Source organism: Canis aureus, chromosome 28 (assembly GCF_053574225.1).
Source record: "Canis aureus isolate CA01 chromosome 28, VMU_Caureus_v.1.0, whole genome shotgun sequence".
Taxonomy (NCBI): Eukaryota; Metazoa; Chordata; class Mammalia; order Carnivora; family Canidae; genus Canis; species Canis aureus.
This window is the reverse complement of record NC_135638.1, coordinates 24,963,586-24,975,955: the sequence shown is the minus strand read 5'-3', so window position 1 is coordinate 24,975,955 and position 12,370 is coordinate 24,963,586. Positions and strand designations below refer to the sequence as shown.

The 12,370-nt window shown below is 37.6% G+C and overlaps 2 protein-coding genes across 12 annotated transcripts in view; one reads left to right on the top strand and one right to left on the bottom strand.

The window, feature by feature from the left end:
* LOC144300534 (uncharacterized) overlaps positions 1 to 12,370 on the top strand; it is a 101,689-nt gene that overhangs the window by 33,483 nt on the left and 55,836 nt on the right. The gene's annotated exons all lie outside the window — the stretch shown is intronic.
* The window catches only part of CPA6 (carboxypeptidase A6), a 310,860-nt gene continuing 307,953 nt past the window's right edge, over positions 9,464 to 12,370 (bottom strand). For 2 of the 3 annotated variants that reach the window (XM_077876671.1, XM_077876672.1), the window contains one exon: positions 9,464 to 9,989. In XM_077876671.1, the coding sequence (XP_077732797.1) occupies positions 9,802 to 9,989 (188 nt within the window). In that variant the 3' untranslated portion in view covers positions 9,464 to 9,801. The remainder of the gene's footprint in view (positions 9,990 to 12,370) is intronic. The other variant, XM_077876673.1, reaches the window with a different exon arrangement.

Below are 12,370 nucleotides of genomic sequence, written 5' to 3'. Positions count from 1 at the left end.
GTGTTCCCCATGTAGAATGGGGGAGATGAGGCCCTCTTATTGTGAACTTAGAGCCAATGGGCATGGTTCAGGTCCAGAAATGGGTCATGGCCTAAAAGTCTGAGGAGCAGAGTTTGTGACTGACTGCATGTCCAGCCATCAGGGGAGGGGTACACTGATTCCCTCCAGCTGGCCCTGAAGATGCAGGAATAGGTGCAGACTAGGATGAGAATGTGCCCGCACCCAGTGGCTTAGGGTGGACTTAGGCACTATATGAATGGTGCTGGGTGTCCTTGCCCTCCTGAATTGGAAATTCTTTCCTGTGGTTATTTTTTTTAAGATTTTTATTTATTTATTTATTCATGAGACACACACACACACACACACACACACACACACACACACACAGAGGCAGAGTCACAGGCAGAGGGAGAAGCAGGCTCCATGCAGGGAGCCAGACGCAGGACTTGATCTCGGGTCTCCAGGATCAGGCCCTGGGCTGAAGGCAGTGCTAAACCGCTGAGCCACTTGGGCTGCCCCTTTCCTGTGGCTATTAGGCAATTATTCTCTGCCACAAGGTGGATTCTATACAAAAGGGTTAAAATTCTTTCATAATGTGGTGTGTTTAACAGTATTTTCTTTGTTACGGACTGAATGTTTGTGTCCTCCCCTCCCCTACATTCATATGTTGAAGCCCTAACCCTCTGTATAGATGTATTTGGAGTTGAGACCTCTGAAGAAGCAATTAAGGTTACATGAGGTCGTCAGGGTGGGGCTCTATCCAATAGGATTAGTGCCCTATGAGAAGAGACACTAGGGCACTTGTGTGCTTTCTTTCTCTCTCTCGCTGTATCTCTTATCCCCCTCTTTCTCCATCCCCACCTTCTACCTCCCCCCATGTGCTCAATAAAAGGCAAGCCAGGAAGAGAAGCCTTACTAAGAACTGAATTGTCTAGATGCCTGATCTTGGACTTCCAGTCTCCAGAACAGTGAGAAAATAAATGTTGTTTGAGCCACCCAGTCTGTGGTATTTTGTTATGGTGGCTTGAGCAGACTAATATACCCTTCGAGAGCTAGGTGAGAGTCCTTCCTTCTAGGCTGCACCAGAGAGGTCATTATGGGCAGGAAGAGGTATGGAGAGGAATCTGGAGTTTGAGACCTCCAGTTGACCCTTGATCAACATGGCAAGGTTTGGGGCACTGACCCTTTCAAAGTAAAAAACCCTCACAAACCTTTTAGTTCCCCTAAAACTTAACTACTAATAATCTACTGTTGACTGGAAGCCTTACCAATAACATAGTCAATTAACATATATTTTGTATGTTTTATGTATTATATACTGTATTCTTACAATAAAGCTAGAGAAAAAATAAGTTAAGAAGACTGTGAGAGAAAATATTTACAGTCCTATACAGTAAAAAATATAAGGGGACTCCACACAGTTTAAACCCAAGTTGTTCAACAACAAAAAGTTGTTTCCCTGTATTTGGAAAGGGTGCTTCAGCTGGGGATAATAATGGGGGTAGGGGGATTTCCTGAGGAGTAAGAGGCAATAGAGGATGCTAGTTATCCAGAGAAGATGGAGAAGTTGCCAAGAGAGAAAGAATTAATGTGAACTTTACCTTCTTTATGATTTCGCTTGTGGATTACCTTGCCAGGAGACACTATCAATCACAGAGTAGTTGCTCAATAAATCTTTGGATACCTGCATGAATTCCTTTGGGACATGCATTTTTCTTTGGCAGATTGCTTCATCACCACATACATAGAATGGTAAATGTACTCAATAACTATTTTAATCTTGTTAGTTTAACCTTTTGAAAATAAAATCTTTACCATCTTGAAGTGCTGAATATGCTTATTTCCCTCCATTAAAGCCTATATTTAAATGCCTTCCTTCTCTTTTTGGAGGATATATTTTTTGAAAAACTTTCTCTAAGTTGACTTACTTTGTCAGTAGTGTGCTGTAGAAAAAAAATGAGTTTCTTTTGGTGAAACAAGGGGCCCAGTAGCTTGCATGTGAGAAAAGAAGATCACGGTAGAATCTTAACGAGTGTTTACCCATAATCAATGAAGATATCTCTATACTTTGATTAGATTATTACCTAATCCCCAGTAAAAACTTTTGCCAGCATCCCCTACCCTATGTTACTACATATTTGTAAAATTTAGAAAATTTTGATTGATATGGATGATGTGGGGCTCAAGCCCTTTGCTGATAATCTTCATATGTTACTTTCTTTAATTCTCACAATATAATTGTAATACAGAAATAAACTAAAGGAGGAGTCCTTTGGAATATGACTTAGAGACCCAGAACTGCTAAAGCAGAACCTGTTCTCTTTTCTAGAGGTAAAGCCAAACATACTCCTTGTTTCATTGTGCTCTTTTTTTTCCTTTACGGTTATTTTTATTCATCACACACACACACACACACACACACACACACACACACACACACACACATACACACACAGAGATAGAGAGGCAGAGACATAAGCAGAGAGAGAAGCAGGCTCCCTGTGGGGAGCCTGATGTGGGACTCGATCCCAGGACCTCGGGATCATGACCTGAGCCAAAAGCAGATGCTCAACCACTGAGCCACCCAGGTACTCCTGTGCCCTGTCTTTAGAAGAACAATTAGATTTGGAATCTTAAAAATGTCTTTCAAGAGAGTACTTATGCCCTTTTGTTAGTATTTTAAAAACAAACATCTTACCTTGAATTAAAAGCCAGTGATTAAAATCTACAAGTAATATTATCCAGCAAGTAATCACTAAGCTAAATATAAAATTAGAGTATAGAAAATTAAGTGTGGAAACTGAGCCATTATTCTCATATGCAACCCAGTAAGAATTTCAATATAATGTATTAGAAATTGATAATGGCTGATTAAGCAGGAAAGGAATCTACTCTATAGAGATGTTCATGGGAGAACTGGCTCAAAGCTGACTCTGGAAATGGTATCCAACCATAGACTTTAGAATTGTCCTGATGACTTTAAGCATCCCCCATTGCTTCCCCATAAGTACTAGGGACCCTGCTGCTGCCCCTGCCCCACCACTGCCATTTCTGGAGCATGAACTTGCTTACCATTTTTGCCATCACATGGATTCTGTGTGGTGCCTCCTTTATCAAGTTGCCTTCTTCTTTTCCTCTTCCTCATCCTTGAAATTTCCTATGCTGTTTTTTTTAAAAATTGTGGTATGAACATTTGAGATCTACCATCTTAACAAATTTTTAAGTGTACAATCCAGTATTGTTAACCATAGGCATAGGAGGAACACTTTTACTAGTGATATTTAAGAACTACTTGAAATAATTACTGGTTTTAACAAAATATGCAGATTGCTATAAGAGCTGAGGTTGAAATGATTGTGATTCAAAGTGTCTTTTTTTTTTTCCTAAAGATTTTATCTGAGAGAGCTAGAGGGAGGGAGACTTTGGGTTAGTGTGTGCATGTGCAGTGGAAGGAGCAGAGGAGGAGGGAGAGAGAGAGAATCTCCAGTCCACTCCCTGAATGTGAAGCCTGGAAGGGGGCTTGATCCTAAGACTCTGAGATCATGACCTGAGCTAAAAACAAGAGTCAAATCCTTAACTGACAGAGCCACCCAGGCACCCCTCAAAGTGTCTTCTAAATGAAAGCAGTTTAGCTAGAGATCATAAATAAAAGGGAATAGACTCACATGTTTTAAAGGGAAGATAAAGGCTAGTGTTCATATTTATGGCTCTAGAAAGAACATTATTCTGACTTCAAGTTCCTGGTACAGAATTAATTTGATGGGGGTATGTGGTAAATTCTACTCAGAGTTATTATTGTCACAAATCATTAGTTGATTCTTAAACACTCCTGGTTAGCTCAGGGCTACCTCTTTAGGATATCCTTACACATCTCCCATGATAGTTTGTGACAGGTGCAGTGACACTTGTTTCAAATATTCATTCTTTTATGAAATTCTGTTGACCCTGGCACAAAGCCATTAAATTGTCTATTCATGTTTGCTGCTCTACCAAATGAAAACCTTATTCCATATTTCAGACCAATATTGCTTGAGATAGACAGCTGGATCTAAACACATCCAGCAACACAATTTCTGCTTAGTAGAAATCAGTCTCCCTTAAAATATTGAATATAGTTTCAAATTAGTGCTATCTACCCAGGATAGCAGGGATCTGTGCTTCTGCTAAAAGTATGGCTGTAATAGAAATTCGGTAACTGAACCTAACACCAGTCATTGGTTGTTGCAAATTATTTCTTTCAGAGCACGTACACAGAACTGCTGGCTCACTTTCGTGGAAGGGCTGGGTGTTCCTGTTACCTTTAATTCTTCCCAACTGGGGAAGCATTTACTTTTGAGTTTGTCTTAAACTTAGAGCATACTGTTTCAGTGTTATGAGGAGAGCTATTGTCTTAGTTTAACTCATAACTAAATTATAAGGCAAATAGTACATTAGAGTCTGCACACTATAATGTCTTGTTATCATTTGATGTCCTTCCCTCACCAAGCCTACCTGGGCTGGTGGAACAAGGATGGATGCTCTAGGCAGAAACTCCTTTAGGGCATCCACTGGAGGTAGAGGAAGCAGTCCTAGAAGGCAAAACTGCAGAAACACAGCGAGGGGATTGGCAGCACATTGGAAATAAGGAGTTAGAGCCTTCTTTAGAAGATCTTCAAGTTGCCTTTATTTTCATGTGAATTATTCAGATGTCTTAGCAGTTCTCAGTGCAATTTGTTTTGTGAAATATATTAGGTATTCAGTGTGGCTGTTTTCAGGTTTATTATGCAATATTCTGATTCATGAAAATATTCCATTAAATGCAATCGCTCATGTAATTACTTTGCTTAATCTAAAGCATACTTTAATTAACATTGCACAGAATTCTGATTTAATCAATTAGATTTGATCTAGTATAACTTAGCTGTAAATACATTTTATGATGCAGCGGCTCAAAATAATTATTGAGAGCAAAGGTAATATATGACACTACCTAAAACTAACAAATTTCCTGTTAAGAAAGTAAATTATAATTTGAGCTATAATTTTATTATTTAAAAAGTTAAATATAAAGAATAGGTTATTATGTTTCCATTAATAGCCTGTTAAAAACAATCTCATCGGAGAGTGTTAGAACTTATAAAATATGCTTTATTTTTGTTTGCATTCCCCAACAGTTAAGCTTGAGAACAAAAGATTGAACTCAGGCAAGATTCACCACTTTTTAGCTCTGTAAATAGGCTCGTTAACATCAATATCTCATGATATTTGTCTACTGTTATGGGTTGAATTTTGTTTCCCCCCAAAATGATGTTGAAGTTCTAAGTGCCTGTACTTCAGAATGTGACCTTATTGGAAACAGGGTCATTGCAGATGTAATTTGTTCAGATGAGGTTGGGTGGACCCCTAATCCAATATGGCTGGTGTCCTTCCAAGAACATGGCCATGTGAGAACAGAAAGACACACAGGGAGAAGGCTATGAGAGAGGAGGGCTGAGTTTGAAATTATGTAGTTGCAAGCCAAGGAACTGCTGGCAACCAACCAGAAATTACAAAGAGGCAAGGGATGATTCTCTACAGATTTCAGAGGGGGCAAGGCCATGACCTTGATTTTGGACTTCTAGTCTCTAGAACTGAGACAACAAATTTCTGTTGTTTTAAGTCACTCAGTTTGTGGAAATTTCTCATGCCAGCCCTATGAAACTCATATACTCATTAAAACTATCTGAAAGCTATAACTCAACCAGAATCTATAAAATTTCTTTTAATCATAGTAGGAAAGGGGGAGGTTCTTGCTAAACAATTAAAAAAAATGCAGGCACCGTTTTTAGTTTGAAGTTAATTTTTACATTCCTAAGCAAGCATTTATATAAATAAAACACTTTTGTTCTCAGCACCCTTCCTCACACATAGCACCTAGCAGAGTGCCTTGAACGTACATTATCCAACAGTTCATTTTATGACTTAGTTTTAAAATATTAAAAATGAAAATAGCCTATAAATATTAAAATACCCACTTATAGAATTTGAGCTGTAAAATATATACAGTGCTATAGAAATGTGAGAGTAATCACTAAAAAGAATTTACATGAGGTTCACAAAGGCAAAATTTCATTTTGAATTGATAAGTGGATAATAAAGAAACTATATATTCATTTAGTTTGTGGATTATTCAGATTGTATATTTTCTGTTGGCCTCATTTTGACTTTGAAAAGATACTCAGAACCTACACTATATGAAGGGCAGGGAAAAATAAAATAAATATAAGTTCTTGATATTAACTTGCTAACTGACCTTATTACATAGGGAATGGAATAGATGGAAATTAAAAATATAATAAAAGATTAATTTTGGGAGTTATCTGTAAATTCTCCCCTTGCCCTGAGTGTTTAAGAGTTGTTTAATTTTTGGTTGTTGCAAGGGTGGTAATGTTTGACAGAAAGGCATCAACAGACCCCAGCAAAGGATCTAGACAGAGAGAGCTAAGACAGCAGGGGTTACACAGCATGCTCCAAATCAAAGGGGAATTTCCTGGTGTCAGGGGTCCAAGAAGCCATTAGATGACACCAGGTGCCTGTGGGCATCTTTTTCAGGTCCTTTGAGAAGCAGCACCTTTCCATTCTTGGGGGTCTTCATAAGCTTCTGGCCCTTCTGGTTATTCTGGATACTTTGGTTTTCACCTGTTCTATGGGTAGAAATAACTAGTGTAAAATAATCCCTTACCTCTAAGTCATTTCTGAGCATTTACTGGCAGATGGGGTGAATTGAAGTTTAAATTCCCACGTGTACTATTTCTTAGCAGGACTTTGCCTCAAATCTGCCTGAGATCCATTCCTATAACTGGGACTACAAGATAAAAAGATATATTAGATTTGTAAAGCAAATTTTTTTTGAAAAATTAATATTTGATTTTGTACTATATTCTAGGTTCTGTGCTAAGCATTCCACATATAATCTCATTTAATATTTCTTTTAAATTTAAAATTTTTTATCAAAATAATGCACATTTTATAAACATCAGAAAGACTGGGTGGTGAACAGTTGGGAGTTCACTTTCAAAAACACTCTTCCTGGGCAGCCCGGGTGGCTCAGTGGTTTAGCGCCGCCTTCAGCCCAGGGCCTGATCCTGGAGACCCGGGATCGAGTCCCATGTCAGGCTCCCTCCATGGAGCCTGCTTCTCCCTCTGCCTGTGTCTCTGCTTCTCTCTCTCTCTCTGTGTCTCTCGTGAATAAATAAATAAAATATTTTTAAAAAACCCACTCTTCCTTTAAAAGGAATATACTTTGTGTGATATCTGCATAATTAATAAAAATACAAAAACAAAACCAGTCAAATAATGACAAGGTGTATATTAAAAACATCAGTCCTGGGGATCCCTGGGTGGCTTAGCAGTTTAGTGCCTGGCTTTGGCCCAGGGTGTGATCCTGGAGTCCCGGGATCGAGTCCCACATCAGGCTTCCTGCATGGAGCCTGCTTCTCCCTCTGCCTGTGTCTCTGCCTCTCTCTCTCTGTGTCTCTCATGAATAAATAAATAACATATTTAAAAAAATCAGTCCTCTGCTCCTTCCTTTTTTACTCCTAATTCCCTCTCCTTAGTCCAATAATTCTTAATCTTATTTCTTCCAGAATTTACTTTCTTATGTCTAAATAACATGCATATTCGGATATTAGTTTATTTTTTTTCTTCTTTCAGTTTTAGATGTTGTCTATTGACTTCAAGCCAAGGCAGATGAAGATTTAGCTTTCCTATACCCCTCCTTTCACATATATTACTTCTTCCTCTCTTTCAAATATATTATAGTTCTTCATTAAATCCATATTTAGGGCTAATATTATCTTAACTATGTAAGTATTGGTTATAGCTAAGTCATATAGTATACTATAATTATATTTCTTCTCTTCTATAGCTCATTGTTTTCACCAGAGTTGACAACTGTATTTTGTCGTTGTTTACTTGGTTGCTGTGCTTTTATTACTAATTCATCCCCAGATTTACTGATACAAATAAAAATGGCTTCTGAACATGTGTCCTGTTTTGTGTTTATCTTGGAGAAATTCATCTAAGTCTTCAGCTTTCCTTCTCCTGTTCTATCTTGGTGGTTCTCTAAGCCTGGTATACAGCTATTACTGGGACTTTCCCTTTACCATTACCTTGAGATTTTTTTTTTCCCCTTTCTCCTTCATGGGGCTTCCTATTTTCTGAGATCCTACATCTTTTTATTGCTTTGCTCCCTCAATTTGGTAGAGCATATCCTTCAGGAGTTTCCTGAGAAAGGTTAACAATTTAGGAGCTCAACTTTATGAAAATGTTTGTATTCTACCTTTGGATTTCATTGATCATTTGCTGGGTATAGATTTTTAGGATAGAATTTCTCTCCGAAAACTCTGAAGGCATTTCTCCATTGCCTTCAAACATCACTGGTGTTATAGAGAAGTTTAATGTTACTGTAGTCCTCATTCCTTTGTGATCATTTTTCCTCCCCCTTCTGGAAGTTTTTAGGCTCCTCTTTTCATCCTAGTGCTCATGATGCATCTTGGTCAGATAAATCCTCCAAGAGGATTTGCATTCTCTTCTACCAAATACTGGGAGGGTATAACCAATTTGGGATTAGTCTGAATTAAATTCTTGGCTAGAGGTTTATCAGACCATGTAAGTAGTCTGAATTTGGGTCACAAACCAGTAAAAGCTGACCTATGATTCAGCTGTAGTGTCTCCCCTCTCTACTCTTGCCAAAACTGAAATAGTAAATTTTCAGTTGTTACATAGGGGGTTTATTTGTAATTTAGCCTTACACTGAAGGTATAGCCCTTTGAAACTCCAGAATTCTGGTAAGAGGATCTGTATTAGATTTCCCACCTTGGAGTAGCCTTGGGCTTTATTCTCTGCTCCCATTCTCTAAAATACTATAAAAATCAAAATCTGTACTCACCTGGCTTGACAAATGCTCTCAGAATAATAGAGCACCACTTACCTCACTAGGTGCCTGCCTTCACCTAATGCCTAGCCTGAGATTTTCTTACACTTTTGTTTGATGTTTTAAAGATGATTTTAAAAATTATATTTTATCCAGAAGTTGTAGTTATTTCCAGCAGTCCAGATACCTATCTTGTTATATTCCGGGAAATGGAAATCTATATCACTTTTCTAAGTCTCAATTTGCTCATCTGAAAAATGAGGATAATAGTAGTATCTACTTCATAGTATTTGAGCAATACATGAGATTATTAGTGTAAAGCTCTTAACGCTCTGTCTGGCACCTCAATTAATGTTTACTTCTATTTTTGTAAATGGTATTCTCAGAGTCTAAACATGAATGCTGTCTTGCTATATTTTTTATGTATATCATGCACTAATGCCAGGGGGTGAAGATATGAAGAATCTGAGGTCTTGATAAGTTGTATATTTATTAATAAATATAGCTCTTCCCATTTCAAAAGTTTCCATTTCAAATGAAAACCAAATGATTAAACATTAGTAGCCTAGATCTTAATTGAGAAAAGGAGATTTATTGCAGTAAAATCCTTGATTTATACATTTCTTGAGACAATAGAGTTTGAAAATATCCCCCCTCCCCTTAATCAAATTTGACTCTAAAGGGTATAATATGGATGCTTTCTCTTACAGCAAAATAGGCTATGCTCAGATTTTTTAACCAATTTTTTATTGCCACATAAATTGCATAAGTAGGTGCTTTTAAAGTCCACAGGTATGTTCATTCTAAGAAGTTGTCCTTCTCTTTAAAGACAGTTTCCACCCATTGCCAAGTAGCTCTTGCACAGAATCTGCTCTCTGTCTGGTGATTGACCTGACTCGTGAGTGGTCTCAGGGACATTTCTTTAGTAGGTGCATTGTGATATTCTTCACAGCCAGCATGGTCTCTGTACAGGTTGGTTTGATGAGCATCTCTGGAAGTAAAAATCCAAAATGTCCAGTGTCACGAAGTTCAAAAGCAAATGTGTAGGGTATTCCATTTTTGTAGGCCCAATCCATTGAACTACCAGAGCTCACATCTAAAAGTTAAAAAAAAAAAAAAAAGAGCCTCACTAAAGAGTCTGCATAATTTTCAAAGTTTACATATAGTCCTTGCTTACTAGGCTACCCTAAATCCTTCCAATTAAACACTACTTCAACAAGAATGATTTAACAGTAGTTCCTTGGCACATTAGGCTCATGGAACTTAAAAATCCTACCCGCCATCATCTTTGAGGATCTAGTTTAGGTAGTAATACTTTTCTAGTGCGATGATCTCAAAATTTCTCAGCCCCAATTCCAGTAATATTTATCTCCATCCTCACTCCAGTGACCCATAAGCGAACTAATCCCTGGCCCAGTTTCTCTGCTTTCACTCCTTGAGAGAAAGCTGGAGAGTCTTTGCTGTAAAATCACATTAGTCACTGATGTCTTTCTCTGTTCTCAACACTGCTCCAGGCTTCTTTTTCTAGACCTTCACTTACTGAACCTTTCTCAGGCTCTCGTAGTCCTGCCCCTCATTTACCATTGTCCCCATGTCCGTAAAAGGTAATCATCCCACCACCTTCTCTACTGACATCACAGCCCTCGGGCTATCCTCCTTCCAGCTCAGAAGAGGAGCTTTTGCTTTTTATTTTGTTTTGCTTTTTGTTTTTACACGTTGTCTTTGATTTCATTCATCGTCTTCCCTGGTAGTAGGAGGGTCCATTTTCCAGGACCTAGTTTAATTAATTAAAACACCTTTTGTTGCATTTGCTTTGACCAAAATGTTCAAGCACCGATTTTCTATGGCATTTCCTTCTCATGCTACATACCATCCTTTTTTTTTTTTTTTTTTTTACTTTGTTCTTTTGCTTTAGAACACAAAGAGAATCTATATATGTTGCCATGTTGCCTCTATATCCTCAACCACTTTCAATCTGGTTCTTGCTCTACCTATGAAAACTTTGTTCTTGAAGGTAACCAGTGACAGCAGGCTAATCTCCTTTCTTGTTTTGTCCCCCCCACCCCCCACAGACCTCACTTTCAACCTCTCCACAGTATTTAGTATAGGTAATAATCCATTGGCAATTCTCTCTTTCTGGCTCCTATGACCTCACACGCTCCAGCTTTTCAGCACAGGTTGAAAGTACAGGCATAGGGACAGACTAAGGGCTTGAGCTGTATCAGATCCCACCACCTACTGTGACTTGTCTGAGTGAGCCTCAATCTCCCCTTTAGAAAAAGGGATGATATTACCTACTACAGTGTTGTTGTGGAAATTAAACAAAATAATGTGCCAGGATATAAGCCCTTATTAATTTGCATCTTTATATCCCAAAGTGCCTAGTATGTAATCTTTTAGCATAATAAGGTTCTTAATAATTATAAATTTTTATAGAAGAATCTTTATAAACTTTTTTTCATGCAGTTAATATGATTCAGACTGACCTAACATTGTTATTAACAAATTTTCTGAGCATGTTCATCTGCTCAAATAATACCCTTTTTATGCTATTTTTGCCAGGACAAGTTAGGGATAAATAATGTTAAGATGACAATTAAATGGCTCTGTTATTCTTCAGGCTCCCCTGGCTTTGGTTAAGGACAGAAGGTAGGCTGTGGCTTCATTGTCCTTCTGGGTTAGAGTACACTGAAACTGCAAATAGTAGTCATAGAAGCCAAAGTCAGAGTCAACATGTGCCAAAAGTTACATCATGGTGATGTGATAGCCTCATTTCTATGGTAGCAGGTTGTCCTTGGTATAATACCATGACTGTGCCTTGATATCAAGCAGAAAAGGTAAACTGTAAGATTTTTTAAAAATTAATGTTTAAAATTAACATATATTAGTAATAATTAGTGATATGATTTTTAAAAATACTGTTTCCTTTTTCAGTATGAAAAACAATTCTAAAAAGGTCAACATGAGACCAATGATTATAGACTTTGAAAACAATTCTAATATTTAAGGCATTCTCATTATTAGGATAAACTTATTTGATAAGCAATGTTGGTTGACAAACCAAACTTTTCTTTGAAGGTTGAAGAAAGTGAATGGTTAGGAATATAATAATGGGTAGGTTAAAGGAATCAAGGAGAAATTTGATACTTCACTGAAAGCAAAATTGGATGTCACTATCTAAACATATACATACAACCTGTGTGTGTTTGTGCATACATAGACATTCAGATATATATGGTTTCTTGTTAGATTTTCCAAGTCATATAATTAAAAATGTTAGAATTTGAAAGGCCATGGGAGATGACCTAATCCAATTCCTTACTTAACTGTTGTGGAAGCTGAAGCCCAGGATTAATATTTTGGTGGCAGAATCAGGACTAGAATCCATGTCTTCTGATACTTTGTTCAAGTTCTTTCCATATACCTAGTTGCTCTTTATTTCAATAAACTATTAGCAAATTGAATTCAACAGTACAA